General features: G+C 33.8%; 1 protein-coding gene across 3 annotated transcripts; it reads left to right on the top strand.

Moving 5' to 3' along the window:
- The first annotated feature begins 1,726 nt into the window (after positions 1-1,726).
- Positions 1,727-27,269, top strand: LOC138188063 (venom allergen 3). Of its 3 annotated transcripts, XR_011175338.1 has the most exons (9): positions 1,727-1,777; positions 2,022-2,113; positions 2,185-2,512; positions 9,757-9,927; positions 10,790-10,874; positions 15,525-15,660; positions 19,932-20,233; positions 24,820-25,027; positions 26,571-27,269. XR_011175338.1 is itself a non-coding variant. In XM_069129492.1 (8 exons), exons 3-8 carry the CDS (start codon positions 2,363-2,365, stop codon positions 24,969-24,971), a joined length of 996 nt encoding a protein of 331 aa, XP_068985593.1. In that variant the 5' UTR covers positions 1,727-1,777; positions 2,022-2,113; positions 2,185-2,362; the 3' UTR covers positions 24,972-25,032. The 3 variants fall into 3 exon arrangements, 2 of the variants coding, with proteins under 2 accessions (XP_068985593.1, XP_068985598.1); XM_069129492.1 differs by lacking the exon at positions 26,571-27,269 and having other exon boundaries at positions 24,820-25,032; XM_069129497.1 differs by lacking the exons at positions 19,932-20,233; positions 26,571-27,269 and having other exon boundaries at positions 24,820-25,032.
- The last annotated feature ends 641 nt before the right edge of the window (positions 27,270-27,910 follow it).

Here is a 27,910-nt window from a genome sequence, read left to right as displayed (position 1 = left end):
CAGAATATCAAAAAAGGCAACACAAAGTAATTTTGCTTCATGATAATGCACCATCGCATACAGCAAAACCGGTCAAGGAAACGATCGAAGCGTTCAGTTGGGAAATACTTTCGCATGCGGCTTACTCACCAGACTTGGCTCCGTCCGATTACTATTTATTTGCATCGATGGGACACGCACTTTCTGATCAGCACTTCACTTCTTACGAAAATGTACGAAAATGGCTCGATGACTGGTTTGCCTCAAAAGAGCGACAGTTTTTTTGGCGTGGCATCCACCAATTGCCAGACATGTGGGAAAAATGTATAGCTAGCGATGGGCAATACTTCGATTAAAATATTTTTAATCATTTTCATACAATAAACGTGTATTTTCTATACAAAAATTTCGATTTCATATTTACATACCTGGTAAGTATAATAGTCCTTTTAATATTATTTCGATTCTTACTAAGGAGCGCGAAATTCGAATTTTTGTTTCTTAAAAATAAAGATGGAATTAATTTCAATGCCGCTTGAAAGGTACAACACACAAAAATGTACAAAGTAGAGTACTTTCAGTTACGATTTCTATTAGATTAAATTGGAATCTCTATTTGAATTTTACATATGACTTTAGCTATGTCCATAAAAATGTATGTACATTTGATAGCTATAACGAATCAAACTTGAACAAACAGCTTGAAGATAAAAATAGGTACCGCGATATAACATTCGACAAATTTAATACACTGCTTCTTCTTTATTCCTTTTCTCCCCGATTTTCTCGCGAATCTAAGAACTACCGATATAAAATTTTGGTTGGTCGTTTCTCCTCCAAGCGTTCTTTTGTGGCTTGGGCCATTGCCATTCCAACAAGACCATGAACGAGAGGGAACAAAAAGTCCAGCGATATACGAAGGCTCGCTGACTCGGAAAACTTTCCGTCTCCCGCGCGTATTGAAACAGTAATGATATGGGAAGAAGTCGGTGGGATAACGAAATGAAAACACGTGCTGAACATCCGAAAATCGTCCAACTTGTCGGTAAGTTGCGTCGGTGCCGTTTACGCGTTATAGCGCTTCCGCCTGGGGAACGATATAGACACTGTGTGCCGGAACTTTTACCATATGGTCGAAATAAAAATCAACCGAGCGATAATTAGCTGTGTAAATAGTCGCAAATACGCAACTTCGTTACTGGACTTTTTGTACATGGTTGACACGTTGACTGCCACGGTGTACATCAGTGACAAACGTTTTATTAAATTTAGAATGATTGAATTAAGATAAATTTCCGTGGGCCGAAAAATTGTCAGCAATGTGAAAATTGAGAAAAACTGTGCAATATAATGTTGTATTATTATATGATATAATATTTGCGAAAAATAAATGTTATGACGTAGTATATTTCAATCTATTGCGGCTCCACTGATAAACATAAACTTCGCGTGTAATATGTATATATATAATTAAAAATACATGAACTTTTTAAAGGAAATTCACAAACCATCCTTTATAAGTGAGAGATATATAGGTAAACACGTGAATCGAGAGGAAAAATTTAATGTTATAAGATTTCAATCTTCTATAAAAAAATTCAATTCCGGTAACGTATGCAGACACTGTGTGTTAAACGATAATTACATACTTGATTAGAAGATTTGTTACGAGGACGAAAAAAATAATTCTAATTATAAGTTGCTAATTATTACTTTTCATTAATTTGCAGACGACCAGCTTTCCCGTGTTTTTACTATGACGGTTGATTTTGGACTGGGCGACTGCTTAGATATATACGTATATGCTTGCATATTTTACACGAAACGCTCCTATTCCCGCAGAGTGAATATACATGTGCTAGACGCTGTTTCTACATCGCTTAAAATAAATACTAGTACCTATACTGTTGATAATTCAATGGATCGTATTCAACAGTTTTAATCTGAAAATATTTATAACCGAAGCTAATGTAAAAATACCATTGACGTATTATCACATACTTATATGTATTGATTAACGAAATTATCGTTTCAATTTATAGAATAGCAGGCTCGTAACTATAAGTTAAGCGATTAACCGTCACTATCGTGAAATCTCAGTCGTGAGCGAGCGTTGGTTACCATCAAGGAACTGGTACGTAGGTTTGTTATCCTCTTTTGGTTCGTCCTACCCGCTTGCTTTTTAACGAACATCATTTCCGGCAGGTAAAATATTATCCTCCGCCGTGGGCCGGCTTGTCACTGTTTCATTGGAAAATCGATTCGGAAAACATCGCCATGGGGTGAAGGTAGCGGCGAGATTACCCGGACAGCAGTGAAACGCAAAAGATAAAACGTCGCGGCGAATTTTCGGCCGTTGAAAGCCACGACGAGAACCGGCGGTATGACAGGTCATATCTCGTTCTGCTTCTTATTGTTCTTAACGGGCTGTTATGATTGCATACTACCGAGAACAATATCATCGTTCTCAGTGGGCCACGAAGACAATCCTTACTGCCGCATTTGCGCCAATCACACCATGTGCCAATTTCCGGTACGTATTTCCATGAATCGATGAACTTATTTATTAAAGTGACTTGCTGCTTGGGTATTTCTGCATTTAGAGATATTAATCCTCTGTGCCATATCTGTCTCGTTTCATCTTATTATGATTGTTGATTTGTATGGTTGTTGTGATATGTTAACCTAATTCTTGAGGCGAAGGTTAGTAAATTTCGATATCATGTTATGTTATGAGGTTTATTATCTCGATGTTACATTGCATCTTAATGATATAAACGATGGCAAGTTAGTAATATAATAACATGGCCTTTAATCATAATCGATCATAAAAATAATGAACTTCTCCAACTGTTAAGCTGAGGTTTCTTCAATCTCAATGTTAGTTTATGTTATTACGTTAGAAGATTTATTGTACCGATCTTATGTCGAATCTTAACGTTGATACTACAAGAATGCCGCAAATAACCAATTGGCGATTTTTCATAAAAATAAAAATTATGTGGATGAAAATATGAATATGCGTAAAATATGTGGATGAAAGATCTCCTTTTGCCTTGTATCACTGAAATAGGAGGACCAAACAACATGGTATTTTTTATATTTTATCTTGCATTTGCATTTCTCTGGTACTTGCAAATCTCATGTTTTAATCGTCGGTAGTTCTAGTGCCGATGGCAGGAATGATGTAAATAACGGTACAACCATACAAATGGTGTAAATTATATTAGGTTAATGATATAAAGACATGAATTTTAATCAATCTATCATAAATTTGAGATAGGAATAAAGTGGAATATAATTATTGGAGCCGTTAAATCTTTATTGCGATACTTTCACATTTACGCAATGCCTATGCTGTTTGTTCTATCGATGAAATTTTTAATTAATGCAGCAAATATTAATCAGTCCGAGCAAACGTGATACAACATGATTTTGTTCATTTAATTAACCGATACAGCGAGTCAGAAAACGCTGAGTAAGATTATTGGTCATTAATCATCCATTATTTACTCCCCATTGAATCTTCATTAAATCCACAATTTATCAAGTGCGATGTATCGGTAAACTATAAAAATTGTTTAAACGCATGCAAGTGCATAAAGAATGATCAATATTGAACCATAAAACAGAGTACATAATCTATCGTAGACGTTATTATCGCCGAAATCATATGAAATACGTTGCGTGGAGATCCGCGGCAGCCCAGAAATTTGGAAATTATTAATTATTACAATTAAAAATTTGGAAAATCATTTAAAGGTTACATGACATTTTGAAGAAACTGTGTGCGATTAAAATTTGATTCAAAGAAACGAAAGTCTCGTACGTATCGCCCTAATGCAATCTTCTTTACGACAATCTTTTAAACTAAAATACTGTAAAGTAAACTCTATGTTTTAGGATATTTCGTTTTAAATAGGGCAACACGTCGATTTATCGTTTAAATCTTCTTCATTTACGCTTTGTCATTATCTCACGAAACGTAATCACACCCTCTTCCAATATCGACTTCCGCTTGTTTTCCGTAAATATCCAACGAAATTGTTGCTTCATCGAGACGCCGCGTTCGCGATGAGCGAACGATACGCGCGGAGAACGTCACCGCGACGTCGATAATAAATACGAACGCGGTCGAGGTTAGCGAATCGAGAACATAAAAATCCATCGCAAGTGCGAATTTGCGCAACAGGAAATTCGGGACGACGACACCGCTCGTTATTGTCGACCCGGTGTCACGCATACAATGAGTCTATTCTCGGTGCACATTTCCAGGCCGGAGGATCACGCCGTCCCCCACGAAGAATAGCGCGAACGCATTCAGACTAAGGTTTTATAGGAAACGTGAATTCTTGAGACGGGCGTTAATTTGCGATGTCAGATACGTGGTATCATCATTCCGCGCCGGATGCACGCCGATGCTGCCTGCTTCTCGTTGATGAGCTTGGAAAATACTGAAAAATACTATGAATCGTTGATTTTCTATGATAATGTAGCTTTATATAACTTTAGATTTTTGTAGTATTTTTTAACGCCCCTTTGTGAAAAAATTTCGAAGTGTACTAATTAGCAAATTAATATTATATTGTCTTATGGTTAAATTAAAATACGACCAGGGCTGTTTTGTAGAACTGGAACAATATTATTAGGGAAACTATACAAGATGCAAGTAACAAATTATCAGTGTTAACGAATATTTTTGCATGATGATATAACAGCTTTGATAATAAAACAATCAAAGTTTTGCAAGGAAATTTTACTTTATTGAGGGGAAGATTATAAACATGTAATACAGAAGTGTCTAGGTATTAACCCGCAACAAGGAAATTGTTAACGATTAACGATTAAGTAGTGAAGCAATGTTTAAACGTTTCATATATACGATGTTATTGAAAATTGTAAATAAAGTAACTTGTATATTATCTTGCAATTTACAAATAGTATATACTAGAACAATAGATAGGTACGTTAATTTCAAAATCAATTACATTATTACTATAAATAATTGACGTGTTGCACTTAAAGGAAAGTATGCTAAAGCAAAATGCTTATTTCACAATAGTTTACTTTAAATGATATTAAAGGAGACATCAAGAGAGTCTTTCTCGTAGGCAACGAATTAAAAAGCACAAGTTAAATAAAGTACAATATTTTTTTTATGCTTCAGCTTCTTCAAAAAACGAACTTATGTCACACAAAAGATTCAATTTCCTTCTAGTAATTTTATATAAAGACAATTCAATCTTAACGCAACTGTATTATAAAATTTCTATTTCGTGTTCCCTTAAAATCGATCTTCGTAAATTAATAGGTCTCCATTTACCCTAGTTTCCCGACCTCTCGATTACTCGCCTTAGAATTGCAATTTTAATTAATAACAAAGGATTTCTTACATGAAAATATGATAGGTAATTACAGTAATGAGCAAAATTAAATACACGGTCTCTAAAACAGTGTAACTTTTTTAAAATTCGACCAAACGAATTGATTTTTTTTTCTTTTTTAAGAAGTAAGAAGAATCAGTTTACTAGATGACGTGTAAAAACGTTTTATATAAATCGCAAACTGGCCGGAACCGATAGAAGAAAGTAAAAATCGCTTTTACAACTTTTTTTATCTGAGTCTGCAGTAAAGATATAAAGATGAAAGAATTTATAGATTTTAGACTGAAAGTGACGAAAATTTTGTTTTGGATCGAACTGTGTTTAAACGAAATATTCGTAATATACTCATAATCAAACGTATTGTTTAAAATTTCATGACAGGCTCAGATAAAGACGTTATGAAATGCGAGCTTTACTATTTTCTTCGCGATTCCGCTGAATTGCAATTTTTACAAGGACTTTTTGCACGTCAACTTTTAAACTAATCCTCCTAATTCTCAAGAAACAAACTCAAGTCGTTTGATCCCATTTTAAAAAAGTTATTTTATTTTAAAGAGTGTACGTTCAGTTTCGCCCATTATTGTATACGGAAAATGTCACGGAATAAATAATAATTTACACGTAATAAAAAAATAATTTACTTTCGTACTCGATAATTTTCAGTTTTTCGACGTACTTACTTGTCTCCAAATCGATTTTTCATTTTTCTTAAAATCTAATAGCTAATTTATTTCAGTACAGAACGAGATTAAATGATCGTTACATCGATCGTAAAATTCGCTTTTCGAAAAACGAATTACCATTTCATACGCATATTCAATTATTTCATATGCACGTTCAGAGTAAAGCGCGACAAGGAGTGTCGACGTTGCTCAGCCAGTGCGAAATTTCTACCGGTTTAAATTTATGAAACGAGGAAATAACGATGTCGAGAACGCGATATATCGAAAATAAGCTGGTGGTAAAGGGTGGATACTGCATTAACGATGGCTATCAGTGTGTGCGTGTGAAATTGCGGCCCATGGAATTTCGAATAACGATGCCGCTGTTCCTTAACGTTATTTGTACCAATCACGTTAACTCTCTATTTTAGCGTTTGTTGGACTTTTCTCCCCAAAATTCAACCTACTATTGGCCATATGCAATTACAATTACGTATCACGTATATGTATTTGTAAAAATATAAAAGCGATTAATATTTAATATTTATCGTTTGAAGTACTATTATGATACATTTCTATGAAGGCTCTTAATACCAATGTGCATTCGAATACCATATTTCGCTGTCATGTTTAATATTTTAGTTAGACTGATTTAGGTACGTCTCGTACATAAATTACGCTTATGCTCGTACCGTTGAAATCGAGCTTTTGAAATATTGATATATCGGATACAGATTTCAGTTTACGTGCTCATCAATACTTTCTGACTGTTTCCGGTTATGAACGCGTTTGCTAAATAGCATGCAATATATTGTGTAATTAGAGACATTGTTGTAATTGAAAGGAGTGACAAATTTCATTGAATAGCAACTTTTAAGCAAGAAAATATATCAGAAATGTACACGTATCCGGAAATTTGTAATGTAGAAAAAGTAATATAAGTATAAATTACGACTTTGCGTTCTCCTCGTTTTGCAAAAATTGAAATTAAAGTGTATATATCATTCGAATTAATCCTTCCCAAAGACTTTAACATTTTTGGTGGAACAAGAAAAGAATTTTTATTATAAGAACAAGAAATCAATTTTTATTTTTATTTAAAAGATATACAGTTAAAAAAATATGGGTTAACTCGAACTCTTTAAAACACCTGCGCTTTAAAAGAAAACACTTGCGTCACATGAGCCGTTCGGAACCGTCTTAATTTTACTTAATGAGCATTCTTTCTACGTTTCATCGTTTTAAATCCATAGCCTGAGTTAGTTGCGTGAAACATCCTCTATATGAATGAACAATATGTTATGCATAATAACGTTTTTATGTGAACTTTCGGCCGGCACAGACAATCCAAAAATATAGTAGATCGTATTATTAACAGAAAATTGAAATACGAAATTTATTTACACATTCGTCAGAATGAAAGATTACAAGCTGGACATTTAGAATGGTGAAAACTGATAGCGTGATAGAGGCTTTTTCTTTATTCGCTCGATTAACGTTAATGCAGGAAGTAGGTGAGAAGAAACCTTTTGATTAAATGCCATTAGGTCGATCGCTTTCTGTCGTTATCGCTAATTTCCCTTTAATCCGAGCTTTCGTGGCAGTTTGAAAATTCTCTGTGATATTTTCCGCCCAATTATTTTCTAAATTCCCCGATGCCGCAACAACCAACGCGTTATCATTAATCCGTCGTGTTTCGATTAGTTGAAATACTGTCATTACTTTAGATTCTTTAGAGCGTTAGGGTATTAAATAGCCATCTTATTTATCATTTCACACATCTAGATACAGAATAGTAATCGTTCAGAATCGAATTAAATTTATTATTTATCAAAAATAAATTAAGTATTTGCTGCAACGTACAGAATTGCCTCCTATTTATTAATAATAAATCCTCCACCTGCATTTAAACATATGAAAACTGTTACAGGTACGAATGCACGTATAAATGCAAGCAGGTATAATCGAATAATTTCTGAAAATTATTTATCTATGATCTATAGCATGGCTTGTTAAAATTAGTTCCCAATTTTGCTTCAAGTACCATGTTATCAATGCCATCGTTAGTTCTCTAGCTGAAGGTACTACTTGAGTAACTTCAAATTGCAGTCGAATTAAGATTTCATTGTTCTTCAGTTTCCAATAAAAAGTTATGTTTTTTGTTCGTTGCAACATGCAAATGTTCGTTCGAGCAACTGTTTCAGAACCCATTTGCAATCGATGGAATTACGTAAGATAGTGAATTAAAACAACGTCGTGATATCGTTTCCGTTGATAACGATACTTTTACGATATCACACGATTGCGTAAAATAGAATGCTTTATTGGAAAAATATTATAGAAGCAGTATCAGATCAAACTTTTCGACACGACAAAAATCGCCGCTATATTTAAAATTTTTATTTCTCCTGAAAATAATTATGTAGACAATTTTTAGAACGATTTTTTACGTCGATCTTGAAACTTTTTGAATTGCTCACTTTTTCTGAATCGACGGTTAATATCTTTTTTTATATTATATTCTGTCTTCTTCTTTTTTTCTTAAATGAGTGTCTTTATTACTTAAAGTAGAAATGTATTGCGGAATATAGAATATATAGACTATAGAATTTTATATATTGTCCGTACAAAAATATGAAAGAATATATACATATATACTTGATGAATTAATTTAGCTAGGATATCACACATGTATGTATTTTACGCGCATAAAACAACCAAACAAAGAACGCGTAGAACGAAAATCAAGACTGACAGAGTGAATTTCATAGCTTGCTTCTAAAAAATAGAATACCCCTGTGGGTCTGTGATAGACATAAAAAAATGCTTCTTCCTCTGCTATACATCAAAGCGAATTCGATGAAGCATCACGTCAAAGCTCTGTCTAAAGAAAGTATCTGCTTCGAGTACCCTCCCACTAAATTCGATACCATTTCGTATGAAAAGCTTAAAGAGGCTATTTTTATTGAGTACGAAATTCGCAAGTTGATAGCGCCAGTTCGAAGGAACTATGAATCCATATAAAAAGAAGGCTATTGACATTTTAATTTTATTCCAACTATTCGACCCAAACCAAATACATTTGTGTATCCCTGATAATAATTGATCGTACCAATTGATAAATTTTTGTGTACGTTTCAGAAATTTTAATATGGAAAATGGAAATAGATCTTCTAACATTATATCAAGTAATAGAAATCGTATTTTAAAACAGTAATCTTCGTGAGAGTAACCATAGGTATAATAAATCATCGATGTACCTAAAATGTAGTAATATGATAGAGTCTTCATACAATATGTATGATATCTGCACTATTCTTGTACTATTGCTACACCAGTTATAGAAATTTCGGTTCATAATTTGCTTTTATTAATACAAACATCCAAGATGTATAACTAATCGGGCTTTCAAATGACAATTTCAATTAGAATGTATAAAAGCTATTTGAAACGGACAGGAAGATTAAAGCAGCGATTCAATTAACAATATCTCGTTTGTTTGTTAAACTTAAAAGACGTTCGAATGACGTAAAATCGTTAAAGACAAAGCAACAAGAAACAAAGATATTGGAGAAAATATGATTATAAGAAATAATGAAAAAAATGATCAAAGAGAATAACTATTCCTTTTCTTTTATTAAACAGAAAATTCTACTTTCTTAATATTAAGTTAATAGTAAAACATCTAATGTCCTATCGTAAATCGAAAGTTCGATATATAATTTTTACAGCACGACACGGATGGCACCAGATGCGTGAACCTTCAGCATACTGATCTGAACGAGAAGGATATTGAGACCATACTCGATTGGCACAACGTTTATCGTAACACTGTGGCAAACGGGGACGAGGAGCGAGGAAATCCGGGCCCTCAACGTCCAGCAAAGTTCATGATGGAGCTGGTAAGATTTAGTTTGGTCCGTCAAGGCATAATATATGTGACTATAAAAAAATAAGGGATAAGGTTGGGACATGCTGACGACTGGCATGAACAACATTCAGGTGTTGGATGGCAACTGTAAAGAAATTTCAACCCTCTCTATAGTAGAAAAATTCCCAACTATTCCCTTTCGACTGTTTTATTTCATAAATCTGTTCATAACCCAAAGTATATTCCACTTCGATACGCGTAAACCCAATGTAACTTATAAAATCGAGTTATAAAAACTTTATATTACGACACAAATAAAAACTGTCAATTAAATGAAAGAACAGTGAATAGCTGTCGTAGGAGAACTTTAGTCCCCCTAATACTTGATTTTCGATCGGTTTTTAAATATGCAAGTGCTATATAAAAGTCAAAAATGGTATCTCATATTTCTGTCTTCTCTTTAAATTAATTTGAGCTTCATAATTATGAGTTCAGTTATGGATATTTTATCTGTGTACTAGAAAATGGACGTATCTGTGTTTCACCACAATTGGATTTTTATGTAAATTCGTATTTTTATAAACCTAATTAAACAAATGGAATCTAAGTAGAAATCCACTGAATATCATAATATCTATAATATCTATATAATATAATATCTATAAATGTACAAAAGTCCATCGTTTAATCATAACAATTAACGATTGAAGCTACATTTATTCTATATACATTAATAACAAACAAAATCGCAGTATGATGCAGCCTATAATATCAATAATTTCTCTCTAGTTACACAGCTATCGATTTTTTCGATCATTTCGAATAAAGAGTTAATGGACTTTTCTGTAATGATCATACTTGTCAGAATCTGATGTCGATATTTATTTTGACAGATCTGGGATGACGAACTTGCTCATATCGCGAGACGATGGGTAGTACAGTGCAACCTTCTCGAGAAAGATCAGTGCAGAGACGTTGGCAAGTAACTCCTACAGATATATTTCATTTTTCATTCCCTTTAGTCGTCCCTATCATTTTTCAATATCCACCGGTATACGTTCGAACGCGAAATTGTTCCGCCTGCAACCAGATCGATGTCAGTGCGTTTCTTCTTTTTACCTCAATTTTTCTTCTTCTTACTTACGAATCTCCCCTGCCATACTGTTTTTTTTCTCGTCCCGTGTAGTTTGTTTCGACTTCATTTCAATTTTCAACAGCAAGGCGCAAAAAGCGATAGTGGTTCTTATAAAAGAAAAATTCCATTTTGTTTATTGCCTGTCTTCGATGGGTGCACTTGATTGCTTGTTTGATTTTGTCGAGAAACAATCGACGTGCTGTAGATGCCTTCGAAATATTTGTCTGAGCTTTGATAATATATGTAGCGGCACATGAGTCAGAGGATAATTCAAATCATGTTGTTGTTTTGCCTCGAAGTATCAAGATCGTTAAGATATACGTAATATAAGAGTAAATAAACTCCGGGTAAAACAATGTCGCCGCTACGTGCAACCGTCAAACAAAGACGAATTCGAATTTTCCGACTCTCCCCCGACCAGTATAAATAAACAGACGCGATTGCGAGCGAAGCAGTTATACGAGTTATACGAGTTATCGATTAATATCTACGAGTTATACACTGTCTTTGCGAATACGTTTGTATGAGCGACTTTGGACATTGTCTATATTTATTTATAATTTATTTAATTTATTTCGAATATATGTTTGACGGGTTGCAACAGCAAGTTCTCGTTACCTATTTATCAATCCTCTACAATTCCTCGACATATACATTATCGATTAAAAGCTTGGAATCATTTGTTCGGTTGCTGTAACATAAATTTGCAAATTTTTTTATTCATTTCGGAAACAGTTATATAATTTAAGAGAATAATATTACATAGACTAATTTAATTCGACAAAGCATCTTATTTTCCTTTGGTATATTTTTAAGGACAAAAAATGTATTTTAAAGTGGCTTAAAATTATTAACTTTATTTAATTAATTCTTATACTTATTTCAGTATACAGAATTTTCAAGCGTTTAGCTGGTAATGCATAGAAACAATTCCTTTGTTTTACGTATTGTTTTATATCGTTCGGTATATAATTGAAACAGATTCTCTTATTTACGCTCACCGCGGAAAATATGAAGTTACCTACAAAAGAAAACCGATTGAAACATGTAAAAAACTAATTATGCGTAGATATATCCTGTTAGAAAAAGCATGAGTTCGTAGAATTCCTTTTGTCCGAAAATGTTTCTAATACGTTAATGAAATTAAAAAGAAGAAAGAGGAAACCCGCTTGAAAAGCTTATTTAGTTCTGTTCCGCGTAAATATTTTAGCAGTTAAAACGATAAAAATATAGCTAATTTAAAACATCGGCTTTTCATTATCAAACCAGACTCGTTGATTCAACCAATTTAAAGCAAAGTACGCAAAACGTAAAATAAACACAATAATATCAGAGTAACATCAACTTGAAATAAAACAAAGTAAAGTGAAATATGAAAGTGAATATTGCATATATAAATAAACAATTATGGTACGAAAAGAATACTAAACGTAAGAAATTAAATGGATCGTTTCATTAAACAAAAAAAAAAAAAAAAGAAAGAAAAGGAAAAGATATCAAAGGTATACAAGATAAAAGATATACAAGATATTAATAAAAGGTAAATATGTATTAGAGTAATAATATAATTAAGAAAATATCTTACTACATAATACAACAGTAAAATAATAATGCAACAAGAAAAATATAAATATGAAGGGCCCAGTCAAATGGCAATGTTCCATTCTTTTTCATACTGAATATGTAGTTGTTTTGTATATTTGAGCCTTTGTAAGTACAGTAGAACCTCCATTATTCGAACATCGATTATTCGAACGTCCGATTATCTGAACATTGCATTGGTAAACATTGTACATATATTTTTGTCGATGAGAAACAAGCTAGTATATTGTCTGTATTGTCGATATATTGTCAGTTGATTTTTATATTGCACGCTAATATATCAAAACGTAAGCGTACCGTTTTCAATTCAGGGGAGACGTGAAACAGTGACTCGATTAACCAGTGGTGAAACACTAACTGAAATAGCAGTGATTTGCGGAATTAGTAAATTAACATGACATTTTCACAAATGATACTCCTGCGAAACTATTAACTTTAAAAAAAGATATGAGATTTTGCAGCTCACAAGGATTGGGAAAAACAATGACGAACAAAACTTACGTATATAATATACGTAATATAATATTACGTAATATGTAACAAATTATAATTTTTCACGTAGAATGTAGTTAAATACGAGTCGTTCGATTATACGAAAAATTCGATTATCCGATCATCCTGAACGAAGTTAGTTCGGATAATCGAGCTTCCACTGTAACTGTAATAACGTTTGACAGTGAAAGAATAACATTCGATAGCGAAAATTTAAACATCGCGCACAATCTTTCCAAATTAAAGATTTTATCATTTTTCTCTGATTTTTTCGTATAATAGAAAAATATTCAAGTGGAACCCTCGATAGCACGGCACGTGACATTCAAACCCCCTGGTGCGTTCTGGATTGCGTAACGCGAGTTTATAATTGAGATCTTGCGAACTATCAACAGGATTCCAGCGAATAAGCCGGTAGAGTTGCCTTCGGATGAAAAAATCCGAAAGATTGAAATCCGAGGAGCATATGGGTCATGCAGTTGGCTCTCTTTTATCAATTCAATGACCAGAATACCTTTTATTAAAACAGTCTCGGGTATGAGACTGAAAACCGGAGGTCAGTCATACGTGAACCAGATCTAACGAATTTCTAAAGTAAGGTAGTTTATTTGTAGCAGCGATTCTGCCCGCAAGAAATATATAGCAATTATATATTCTATAATACATTTACGCCGCATATATTTTTAATCATTGTTTATAATATCGATTATTGATATTATGTTAATACTATTTATTAATAACAAAATTAATATTTATCAGCATGAATGTTATTATTAATTGATTAGTAGAGTCATAGTACCCGTAATTTAGTTCATATAATATTTAACACGCTAATACAAAATCCGATATTTAAGTATGTTTGTCGCATTAATTTATGAAGCTATTCATGTGGTTTCACAAATTCTGTCTGTTGCTAACAACAAATTTCAACACAGCTTCTTTTAACAAACGTTATTCGATTATTTTGGTATTTTGATACATAAATCTGAAGTATTTACATTTGCTGGTAACAAATGAATTCTTTTAGCGTAACAATATTTCCAACAGATGGAAAACATCGAATAACATCGAAGTTACCGATGTTACTGGTATTATTAAATATTCCATTGCTGATTCCACGATCGTCGCGTTCAATTTTAAATTAACTTGAATTCAGGGAAATAAAATTTACACCGATCGAAGTATGCATACGTTTAATACTTACACGCGTATTTAAAATTTCAATACAAAAAATAGGGCTCTACTGGAATTTTATCAATAAAGCAGAAATTTCCCTCTATTTTCACTGAATGAATTTATACTTATTCGAAAAAATATCGACGAACATAGTTTTAGCAAAACATATACAATATGCACGCATGACGAAGGGGAAAAGCAAAAAAGAAACGAATCAAATGGATCTATCCGACTAAGGAATTTAATTGATTCAGTTGTAACCACGTTTCTATTTCATTATGTTAAGATAACAAAATTAAAATGAACTTGAACGTAATACTCGAACGTCGCTTTTACACTGAAAACAAAATCCTACTTCGAAAATCTACTTTCATAATTCAGAAATCCCGCAAACAAGCTCTATCAAATACCTTGGTCTTCTTTTGGACAACAAACTAAACCGGAAAATATATATTCAATAGAAAATCAAATAAAAACTGGCAGGAAAACTATGAACTGGCTCATGACCAACAATTCCAAACTGAATACAAACAGTAAACTATAAATTTACAAATTACCGACCCCATGTAGTCGTATTGAATTCAAATTTGAGGCATGGCTGCCAAATTCCGTGTAAAAAAAAAAAAAAAAAGAAATAGAAAATCTACAATTGATTCTACTAAAAACTACGTTAAATGCACCGTGGCATATATGAATATAAGGAAGATACTAAAAATCCTAACAGTGGAATAGGAAATTAGAAGATATTCGGAATCACATGAACACAGGTTAAACACAAAAATCAATTTGACAAAAGTTGTTACTCAGGTTTCTAAGGAACTTCAAAGGAAACACCGTTTACATCTATTTACACCTAATGATTAATAATTGATAATCGATACCGATACAACATTAACTTTCACTCTGACGATTAGTATTATAACGATAAGTACTACCATAAAATAAATTCAAGTAATTACAAGCATACAATTAGAAGCGTTTGAATAAAGGAACATCCGAAGAAAAAGAATTTCATTATGTCATTTCATCAATTTGAACAACTTGTTGTTAACGAGCCATGTCTCGGTACAGTGTTAATGACATTTCGAAATGTTTCGTATAACTGCATATACATAAAATATTTCTAGGAGTGTCAGAATACTTTCGTGAGCCACTTCGTATCATTCAATCGTTTGGAACCTAAAATTACAGGTGATAACAATCCGGGTGTCTATCTTTTGTAGAACGATTCGGAGTGTGGCAGAACGTGCACGTACTCGACATGTACAGCGTAGGAAACACGACGTCCACGGCAAGGATTCGCTTTCATATTCAATCATGGTACGACGAAGTAGAAGACTTCGATTCTGCGGAATTCGGGTAAGCTCTTTGCGCGCGCTTTCGTACGGATTTTAAGGCATTCATTTTTCCTCTTCTTTCCTTTCTTTTCTTTTTTCTTTCCTTTTTTGTTTTTTTTTTTTTTTGTTTTTTAAGTTCTCTTTTTCAATCTACCCTTTTGCACGAGCGTGCGAGGATGAACTTCAGCAGAGAGATCCGGTGTGAAAGGTGTTATTCGAAAAGAATAAAAGTGAGCGCGTAGCCGTGCTCCGCACCGATTCTGTGTATCGTGTTAAATTGAATTTCATTTGTATGGTAGTCTTTCAGGTTTTTGAGATTGGGAGGATTGTTGTATAGTTCAGGTTGCTGAGTTTAATTGTTCTATTGTGGCTGGTTTAACAAGACACTGTAATTGAATCGGTGAGATCGGGAACAAACAAGTTTTTTTGGTGGGGCGGGGGGGGGGGATCGAATTATTCGCTGAATCATATTTTTCGCCTGTAAATTAGTGCGGAATTATACGTCACTAATACGTTAAATGAGTGCAGATAAGCCAAAAATGTGTACATGTGTATGTGATAAAATAGGAAAAGTGATTCGTAAGAAACGTTAGAAAAGTTATATCTGTTTCTACAAAGTGACTTATATTGTTTTTAATTCAATAGCGGGGAACATGAGGGGGAAAGCGAAGATTTGGAACATGGCAACGTAGTTAATTCGAAATCGATTTGTTCTTTAGGAAGGCTGTGGAACTAATTCTTTTCCATATATATACATTTTAATCTGTCTATTGTATGGAAACAAAAAATATGACTCCCCAACGGTACCTTAATACTAGAAATACTACAATACTTAATATTACAAGTTAAAACAAAATGTTTTCTTAAATAACGAATAAGATTTGAATTCCACTTCGCTTTCTTTCTTAATGGTACATCAATGAATCGTTGATTCTGGGAGAATATATAAAAATAATCGCCAATATTTTGCTATTCGTTTCTGTTACTATTTATTATAATTTGCAGGCTACGGGTTTATACAAATACATATTTTTATGAACAGAATCAAATAAATTGGATCCTAATAGACGTCTTCTTCTTTTAGATATTTTAAGGGTTATTTTATTCTGAATGAATGAATACTTTATTTTTATACACAATTTAAATCAGTTATAAAATTTCATTCATGAGATATAAAATCTTGATGAGTTACTTCCTTCAGTCACTATTTCTTTTATAGAAAGGAATGATTCGAACGATGGAAGAGAAATTGACGGAATAATTGGAACGGCGCCAAAGATTGCCAAAGATCTTGTTTCCTTTTTCATTCCCTCTGTAGGGTGTTGAAGTATCGAAATAGTTCGTCGTTCAGAAATATTGATGCGGATTTTATTGGCCCCTGAGGAATGACTAAAATCCTGAAAGTCTGCAAATACCCTGATATGAAAAATTGATACAGGAGTAATTTGATCTCGACGATAATAAGTCATGTCATGGTTTAGGATTACAGGAAGTGCTTGAAACAAAGCCTTCAGATCAAATAGCCATGAACCTAAATAGAAGATTAACAAATTGAAAATCCAGATATCCAATTGGGTAGACTAGAATAGATCAAATATTTCTTTATACGCTTATAATTAATCTAAAACTAATTGATAACAAACTTGCAATAATTAAAAGAAAATTCAACCTATAGATACATTCTTATGAGCTAAAGGTACTTGTACAAATTATTTACAAATACGCGTACACTCAAGATTTTAGGTACACAATTTTGTACAAAAACATCTCGTATTTTAAATTGTAACAAAAGCTTTCCGATATTGATGATGCAGGGATGTTATTTAATTGTGAAATTATATTAAAAAGTGGTATTCGAATAGATATCTTTGTTCGGTTTTGTAACATTAAGCGGCTTTCACAAACATATTCACGGTGATTTACCACAGGCGAACGATTGACGGATAAATACGAATCGTATGTAATTTAACAAGATAGATAGGATTTGATTAAAAACGTAAAAAAGCGAGAAATATGGCCAGAAAAGCAAATGAAAAAATGGATATGCATTAATCACATCGGCGCGACTTTATCACGACGTAAACTCGTTATTTGCATTAACGGCGGTTCGACACGCAAAAAATAAAAAGGACGAAATGAACGTAGCTTTTTGATTTCGTTGTCGTTTGTGACATAGTGTTTATTTTTATATTGTTAATGAAACTAATCTGCCGAATACTGGGAAATAAAGGAATTTTGCATTTATTGGTATCTACTACGATATTTCGATGGTATTACTATTTCATTACAGAGTATGATATTTTATACTTCGATATTTTCAGGATGCGCCGCGCAGTTTTGTGGCTATTCGGAGTACTTAAGCATTTATAAAACATGTTTTTTCTAGCCAACATAAATTTTCAAAATCTTTAAAAGGATCGAAGACAGAAATTACATATATAGCGTCATTTTATTTAATTTTATAATTAGAAGTATATTAGAAAAAAATGGCAAAATATATTTTTTGGAACGTACACATAATGATACAATAAATAAATACTTCTTTCATTATTTTATTTTTTATAACTTTTTCACCATTCAATGCTCTTCCATTTCGCAATCAAGCTTGAAAATCAAAATAAAAATTTCAAAATATAAATATGTTTGTATATTTCTTCATATCTTCGAATTACAGAAAGCAGCAAATCGCGTAGAAAAAGACAGGAATCGTCTTATGAAATACATGACATAAGCTTTTAAATGACTTTAAGGGAAGACGATCAACGAGTATGACTCGTAAAATTCAATGGAATTCAATCACTTCCCTTCCATCTTCAGGGATCGACAATAAATAGCGCAGATACAAAGGGAGTCAAAAGACACGAGGCCTTTCACCGTACGTTTGTCGTGTGATAATACCTCGTGTATACGCGAGCCTGTGTAAATGTGAATGTGCACCAAAGTCGCGTGAAAATCCACACGTATTGTCATTCTGCACAGCATGCAATAGCCTAAGTTGAATTGATCGAAACGACTTTTATCTGCCAAGGCTTTCACTTTGTAAATGGAACTGGTCGATGCAGCATGTGTAGACACTGTTAACTCGCCTTTGAATTTAGTAGAAGGTTTACATTGCCTCTTTCTCTAGCCCTTTCCTTAACTTTCCACTCTGTCTTTGCGTGTTTTATCCCAACTGTCTATGTATGACAGACGCATTTCGCTTGCATCGAATCGACGTTGCCTAGGAAAACACCAAAACATCGAGCTTTCATCGTCGATTTTAATGAAAATCCTCTGTATTATGGTATGTATAATAATTTGTATTACAGTGGTAGTAGATTGAAATTTTCAAATCGTATCGTTAATATCGTTTTGCTGAATTTGCTTAATTTCTGATTGATTAAATTATTTTCTTAATTCTAATATGCTTCAGTGAAAGACATAATTATCGTAGACTCTCGATAATTATTATTAGACTATTGATAGATTCTGTTTAATTCCAAGTGTCAAAACTAATGCATATGCATGTATCGGTTTTAGTTGGTCCATTTAATCATATATGTTGATACAGTAATGAATCAATTTTAGTCAAATTCGATTGATCAAACTAAACGAAAATGGATAAATAGAATCATATCGAATGACACCGAGCATACAGTAATAAGTGGTATAAAATAAATTTATCGGTGGCAAATTTGTGCAATGTTAGGAATAATGATAAAAAATTTTCAAAATCAGGTGTCTCTACAAGCGAATTTTAGTAGCAGTTTCAACGTGTCGTATATTTATTACATAGGCTATTAAAAATCCAGGACAATACATAGCTATCACCTTCAGTTTTATTATACATTTCGCATGACGTACAAAGTATTACATTTTTCCATAACTGTTCAAATTTTATTTATTGGGATGGCTCATTAAATACCAAGCCCAGTGTCAAATGGAGCTACGACTTTTTCCAATTTGAATATCATACAATGTTATCAACCTTCGCATATAAAATTTCACACCTCATACCATCTCATATATATATATATATATATATATATATATATATATATATATATATATATATATATATATATATATATATATATATATATTGTCACCATTTCACGATTCTCAACTGAAGGGCTCAATAAGTATTGTCAATGCGATATTGTCAATATTTACTGATGAATCGCATTTTCGTTGAGAACCATGAAATATTGACAATAGTATCGATTGTCTCAGGGCACCGCAACCACCTCATCTTACATTGCAGTTTCTATGCTTCTCTGCAAAACCTCCTCATTTACAATCCCTCGATTTCAGATTGGTGAATTTCGCAGCGCGGAGCAACCTGTCTTACATTCCGTTCGCGTCGTCGACAATTAGGCAGATCGGTTGCGGTCGTGCAATTTACACGGGCAGGTCCGGGCAATCGACAAGCAGTAGCACAGACACGCCAATAGCCGGCCGTACAATGGCAGTTGGATTCGGGGATCGCGTAGAGGCCCTCGTGTGCAATTACGGCCCACTCGATCGGAACACTGCAAGAGAACTGTACGAAGATGGTGTGCCGGCTCTTTGTCCATCGGGGACGATTCGCAGCTCACGATACCGAGCCCTCTGTCGTAAGTGTTTCCTCGTAGAGATGTTCCCGCCGCGGAACTCGCGCGATCGTTGTCGCTTCCTTTCTCTTCTCTCTGTCCTCTCCCTCGCTGTGTCTGCATACAGCGCTTGTTAGCTATTTCCTTGGATGACGATTCTTGCGACGACGCGACTACGCGACATCAGAATCGTTTTCATGGAGTATTCGGATCGTTGGTCTCACGGGAGACTGGCTTCAGGTTATTCGATATATACGGAGTGGGTTAGTTCTGCTGCCACAAGCTAACGGGAAACATACGACACGATACATACAATCATCGTTAAAAGTCTATGCAACAATTTGCCACAACAAGAACAATGTGAAATGCTTTCGTTATCGTAAATAACGGAATATTTAGGCTGCGTGCGCGTTGGTGACAATTCGTCACGCTCCCACTCGCATCAACCGCAAGTTCAATTGTTTCTTTCTCCAATAAGCAGTTAAATGCTAGTCTTGCAATCGTCAAATGCGCGTTTATATACACGTAAACGAATGTCCTTTTCGTAAACGACGAAAATATCGCGCGACGAATTGTCACTAGTGCGCGCATAGTCTTTGCGATATCGAAATGGTCGAGGATGAGAAAAGATGTCGTAGGATAAGATTAAATAAGGGATTTAATGGTAAAACGGGGCAAGTAGATCTTTCCAGGTAGATTGCAGAAAATTGCTGCGACAAGCTACAAAGGCTATGCAAAGCATTTTTGTAATACCGACAGTTATTTCCCAGTGAACAAGCTTTTTATGAGATTTTATATTTCACTTTCGTGGAATTAGATAACCAAATGAAGGTACTTCTAAATCATACGAAATTTAATATACTTGAACATAATTAATTAGTAGGTATATAAAAGATACTTTCTTCCGACACTGTATCCGAACTCAGTATTCAACTACGATTTAATAAATAATTTCGATTTATTATGTATGGATTTCATAAACATTTTAGTGAATCAAATTAGTCTGCTGATTCCATGAGATCACAAGTGTGACTCTTAATTAATTTGATTGACTTGCCATTAGTTTCCAATATTCATTTATACTATATATATTTTAACGCTATTTATGTACAGTTCTACAGTGTTTACGTATCAATACTATGTAAGATATACAGAACGGAATGTAATACTATTGACACTTCAATTGTTTAAAAATGTAGCAACCATGCCTATCAAATTGCCGCTTATCAAGTTTCATAGAATAACACGAATTGATTTTTAGCAGATCTCACGCGAAAATGATAAGGCTAATTCAAGAATAAGATCGATTTGTTCGGTATTCGCATGTTAGTAGGACAAGACTGAAGTTGTATCGAAATAGTGTTTCGCTTTGCTTCATTGATCAAGTCTATCTTTATTTGCTACATTATTTTTCAATGACTGCGAGAAAACGAGAACGATGTTGTTTTTGTCGAAATCTTAATATAACACGGGAAATTGCAATTACGGTCTACTCTTAAAATACTTCACAAGGTAGCAGGTAACTACGATGAAAGTTTTGTTAAAATAACAAAATAAAAGTGTAAACCGTCAATCGGCGAAAGAAAGACTGATTTTATACGTACAATTTAGTAGAAAACGGTCATAGTGAAATATACATTGTAAATATTGAAATGCAACTCTGTCAAAGAATGAAATGCAGCCACCAGTTTGTACGTTATTTGTTTCTTCTTTTATTGCGTGCAAAACATCGATTTTTCATACGCTGAAATATGATGGACAAAAGAATATTTTGCATAGTATTGCTTTGTTTGAAAAACGTTTGTCGGATTCTATTTAAAAAATGATTTAGTTTGTTTATTTGTAGCAAAAGCTACTTTTAGGAAATTTATCTATAAAAAAGCAAATATTTGGCGTCACGACTGATAAAATACATTTTTCAGCTTTTAAAGAATATCCTTCCTCTATTTTTCTCCGTTGCCTATTTTATTCTTCACAAAAGTATGTTATTTCTTTGCAATTTCGACGATGTCTGAACGATTCGTAAAATCCGACGTTCGAGCGACTGTAAGAGCCGCGAAACTATTACCTCTGATTGCGAGATATAGGTACTTGAAGTTGCAGAACATTTCTATAAGTAGATATAGAAGGGGCAGGCTGAACATTAAGGGAGCGTCTCTACAATCTTATTCAGCATTCTGCTCCGGTACTGCTGAATCCTCCAGAGTTTCCCGAAAACGTACCTAGTTCCCTCGAAAATTTTCGCTTCTGTTTGAAACTGAACTTAGAACAAATGAACAGCAATAAAACCGTGATGCTATTACCATTGTCAATCGAGTTACTTAAATCGATATCTTCTTATTTTCGCCATTATTCGTTTAGATATCATTCAAATAATTTCTTACTAAAAATACGAATCATAAAGTGTTAAAATTTTACATGATATATCACTAACAATAATATAAAAACATTACGACAGGAAGAATATCAGCAGGAGAGTAACGAATCACAAAACGTATCTCCGAAAACAAAATTTCATTCCCCATAAGCTTATACTAGCGTGAAATATTGCATGCGAAGATCTTTCTTCTTATCGCCTAAAATTATTTTCCAATAATTCAACAAGACGTTTCCTTTTGAGTCAAACAAAATTATACACAAGTGTTTACGTTAACTGCTTAACGTATTATTCTTAGTTACCTTATCTTTCGTTTTCAAATTTTTCCTTCGTGCGTAGAACATTCTGAAAGAGAGCGAGACCCAAGAAAAGCAAAAAACGTAAAGTTACGCGATAAAAAAAACTATGATAGCATCTTTCCCTGGAGTGTTGTTACAATTGGAAAAAGCAATAATCATAGCAAGACAAACCTCGTTACACTGTTCGACTTTTTCCTCGCTGAAATTGCGTGACTCGTTCCGTGCACAACCTTTTTTATTCCTCGCGAAATCTTTTCCTCGCCTTTCATCGCGATTAGACCACCGTCAATCAAATAATACACATAACGAGGATAAAAATTAATACGTTACAATGGAACGATCGTGACACAGCGTTCGTGATTTCGGGTTAGTCGTATGATTCTCGCTACGAAAATTACTCGATCGTTTTTCAGTCGATTACGTATTCCAAGGGAAAGAAAATCTAAAATCCGTCGATGGAAACCAGGGCCGGATGAAAGTTTTTGAGGCCTGGGATCATTGATCCAGCCAAGGCCCCCTTTATAGAAAATTCAGAGGCGGGAATTAAAATGTGTATACATATATATCGATTAGATATTATAAGAAGTATTCTTTGCTAATCTACAGCAAAATTAAATAAATTTACGTAAATATGGAATGAAATTTATTGTATAATAAGTCATATTCAAAACTTTTTACTATGCATTATCAAAAGACAGCTGCTTTCTTTTAATTTTTTTTAATTTTTAAATTAAATGAGCGAGTGAATTTCTTGTTATTGGCGTAAAATGAAATTTTTCTTGAACAGCGGTGTCTACAAAAATGTAGAAAGCTTCGGGGCTGTAACTCCTTTTAGTCCTCCTTCTTAATCCATTCCTGATGGAAACGTCGCCAAAGTTTTTAGCGGACAAAATTAATCCATTCGTCATCGAGTTTGGTTTCTTACCAGGTCCCAAACAGTACGCGTCTTATGACAGCGAAAGAATTATATTAACTGCGCAAATAGCCATTTGATAACATTCATCCGCGTTTCCGCGTTAAGGAATCAATGTATCCCGATATTAATTAAACTGTCATTTCTGTCGTCTCGTGCGAATGACAAGTTCCCTATGATTATTCGTTTTCTATTCGAACATTCGAGACTCGAAGCCAAGAAGTACAATAAAAGATATTTAGTCCTAATGGAACAAAATATAGATTTAACATTTAATAAAGAAATATATTTTAAACGCTTGAGAAAAGAATTTTATTGCTATCGATATTAGTTAACCATAAATTTATAACGTGCTTGAAAAATTGTGTTATTTACTCAAATTACCAGATATTGTGTATTTGTCTCACAACTGCAACCCTTCCAATCGCATATGGAACGAAAGATTTCGTATTTCGACGAGTTCAGTAATTGTAATGTTACCTAAAAGGCCAGTCGGAACAAACACGTCGAAACGCAAAGTAAAAAGAAGTACGTGTAAATATTTTGTGCAGCCACCGTAAGTATCAAACATCAATCTTCGTGGCAACATTACGTCGTAAGCAAATAAATCTCACCCAGCTCGGCTGTTTCCTCGCGAGTCGACATTTTTCCTCTTCCATGCCATCGAAAAGCAAACAAGAAAACCGACATATCGCGTGACTCGTTCCGTATACGAAAACAACGATCTACTATACCGATCGAAAATTCCTTCAAAGAACGCGTACATACACATTACATACATAGAACAACGTAGCCGCGTTGGTCGCGAAATTGCGCATGGATTTCAGTTATTTTTCCAATTTATACCAACGAACTCGCTCGCGAGATCTCAACAAGGATAAGGTGGATGCTCTTTAAAGTTTTCCATGAGACACTGCCACTCGAATGGAGAAAAAAGGGGCAGAGAGAGAGAGAGAGAGAGAGAGAGAGAGAGAGAGAGAGATAAGAAAAAAAGAGAAGAAAAAATGATTGCCTCTATTAGAAAAGCTTCAGAAGCGGCAGTCGCAAAAGGTGCAGCACAAGATTCAACAGAAGCAAGATAAAAGGAACGATCGACCGATGAACAACGGGGCATTCTTAATTAAATCGGCAATTTATCTTAGTCAACTGGTATTATTATTGTTGTCGACGTGATCGCTCACTTATCGTCGTTCCCTGCTGTAGCACTATCAATAGACCGTATTAACCAGGTAAATTGTTTTTTCCTTCTCTTCCTTTCCGTTGATTTGGTGTACAATAGCGCATAGAAAGTCTTCGAACAGATGGAATTTTTTAGGCTTGTTCTTTACAAAAAAATTGAAAGAATCTTAATTGATATTGCACCAACGAACGACTCCTGATTATTGATGTTTGTATATTTCCGTAAAGAACGAGCGATTTAACGTATTCAGAGAGTTACAGGGGAAAATCTATCCGGTCGAAGATTTTTCCACCGTTATTGTAATTTGTAGAAAATTAATATTATATTATCGCATTGTATATTTGAGTAACTTTTCCTTAATTAATCTTCTTAGTGTTATTATATTAATCGTTTGACGTTGATATTCTTAAATAGTTTCTTTTCCTTGTTCGAATTTCTTATTTTCCTTGAACTTTATTTTCCATTATCATCGGTAATTATTCACTTATTCATCTGTTACTGATTTATTACTATTTATTTATTCTATTCACTTATTAGTAACTTATTTTTAGCAATTCTTATACAAATGTTCACTCGAGTAATGTTTCAATTTTCTCTCAGTTTTTTCTCACAACTGATATCATATGTTTCAATTGCTGTACAACAAATATGTATTGTTACAAGAGATCTTTACAAGGTAATAAAACGATTTATATCTTATAACGTAATAATGTTTGATGTCCAATCTCTGAATATTTTATAATACTCGAAAGTAAATTATAGTAACGGAAAGGAAAACTAGTTACGACTGTATAGCGCTTTTGACGGATTTCAAATTCATGGGAGTTTTGTCTTTGCATACGTCTGCAAATACTAGAAAATGGGACAAGCCAAACATGCGTTGTAGTAGAAAGCAAACATTTCAGAACTTAATCGTTTCAAGAACTGCTAAAAACGTGATTATATTTTTCTCCAAATTTCTGAACGTGTCTTGCAAATGTTACTTAATTACAATATAACGCACTAAAACGTTTCTACAAATTGCATGCCAATCACGCCGCTACACCTAACCCAGATCTGTAAAACCTACTCACAGTACACGTAAGTACACTTCATTTCATTTAAAATCCAACAATCCTGTGATTTCCACGTCAGAAGTTTCTTCTCGTATACTTTTTATCTATTTTTATTCTTAATACGGATAGTTAATATTTCTTGTGATTAATCCCTCATATCAATTTTATAAAAATCTTACGCTAACCCTAAGAAGTCTGAACCCTGTCGCCTTCATCGGTTTATTTCCGATCAAACTGTATTTCTCTATCATTAGAAAACCTGTCAAAAGGATCGAGAAAAATACAAAATAATCACTGTTATATGCGTAACTTGCTTTTCCAATTTTACGTTGGAAGCTTCCTTTAAAACATAAGAAATCATTTTCTCCATCGAAACGAGAACGACATTATGCAGTAAGTAAATTCGATTGGATCTAATTGAAATTTCAAAAACCCACTTACGAGGTGCATTCATTTGATTACCCCTAAAACATAACTGCCCAACGATCACCGGTGTCATGACAACGACATTAATCTCCATTCGCCTTTTCATTACAGTTTAACCACTGTTTATGCCATAGTCACCGGGTCGGCTCATTAGCCGCGATAACGAGGAACGTGGATCGTAGGGCGATTAGACGTGTGTTTAACGTGGACTTTTACTCGATCAATTTGCCGAGGTCCGTTACTTTTTGCCAGCTCGAAGAATTTGATCGGACGATTAAACGACCGTGACGAAGCAACATGACTGTTGGGTGCAAAAAGAAACGGATCCAGCTTGTCCAGGCGATAATTGAAAGAGACAGGTCGAAAAGAGAATCGAGCGAGACGATTGATGAATATTTCAGCGGGGATCAGGTCGAGAATTACGAGGCGAAAAAGGGAAGCTTCACGGTGGTAACGGCTGGCCGTCACCGAAGGTTTCGCGAAAGAAGAATCGAGAAAATCGATGTTCCGTAAGTGGAACGATGTCCTTGCCCGTTTTGCGTTATTTTCTTGTTTGGCCGCAACTTCGGAACGTTTCGTGGCATGTCTGTTGCTTGACGCGTCGTTGAGTGGTTTATTCCATCGGTTCGGTTGCCCTTTTCTTTTTTTTTGGAAATGGGAGCGCTCGCGCGAATCAAATTTCGATTCCATTATGATTTTGCAAAAATCATTTTTGCGTGCTAAGAGAACGTGAGTTTAAAACGGGATATTTTTTCGAGCATTTCGAACGATTCCATTGGTGAAAATTCTATTTGCATGATGATGTTTATAGAGCAATCGTTACAGATACAAATAGTATTTGTATCTTACACAAATAGTATAATTGTAATAATAACAGATGTAACTTCTATGAATAAAATTTAATGAAATTGCCCAATTCATGTAAATAACAAAATGGTATCACCTGAAGAATTCTACAATGTAATATAAATTTCTCCTCCTATATACAACATGTATGTATATACAATATATCGAATATGATAAAACTTCATTTGCCTGAAATATTCCCTTAAATAAAAATATGACAAATAAATAAATCAATATTCTAACGAATGTTATAAATCGAGAAGTTAAAGGTTGTAGGATATAGATTTTTCTCTCACAATTTCATAGTTCCAGGACGTTTAGCTTCATAGTTTCATTCGCAGCTTGCAAAATTTATTTCTGAAACCTTTTTTTTTTCATTATTATTACTATTATTATCGTGTTAGGCTTTCGTCCATTACGAGCTTAGTACTCGTGCAGAGAACGAAGTAATTGATACTTGTTAATTTCTGACTTGTAAAATTTCGATAATGATATTAATTGAATTCCAGAAAAAGAAGGTAAGATAAGAACCGATCGAAGATCCATTGAAAATTCTGTATTTCAAACATATATTACGAAACATTAGCCGATTCGATCAACGTAAT

The sequence above is a fragment of the Bombus flavifrons genome, chromosome 2 (genome assembly GCF_040668555.2).
Source record: "Bombus flavifrons isolate JBK064 chromosome 2, iyBomFlav1_principal, whole genome shotgun sequence".
NCBI lineage: Eukaryota > Metazoa > Arthropoda > Insecta > Hymenoptera > Apidae > Bombus > Bombus flavifrons.
Note: the sequence above shows the minus strand (reverse complement) of the source record. Positions and strands in the feature narration are given on the sequence as shown.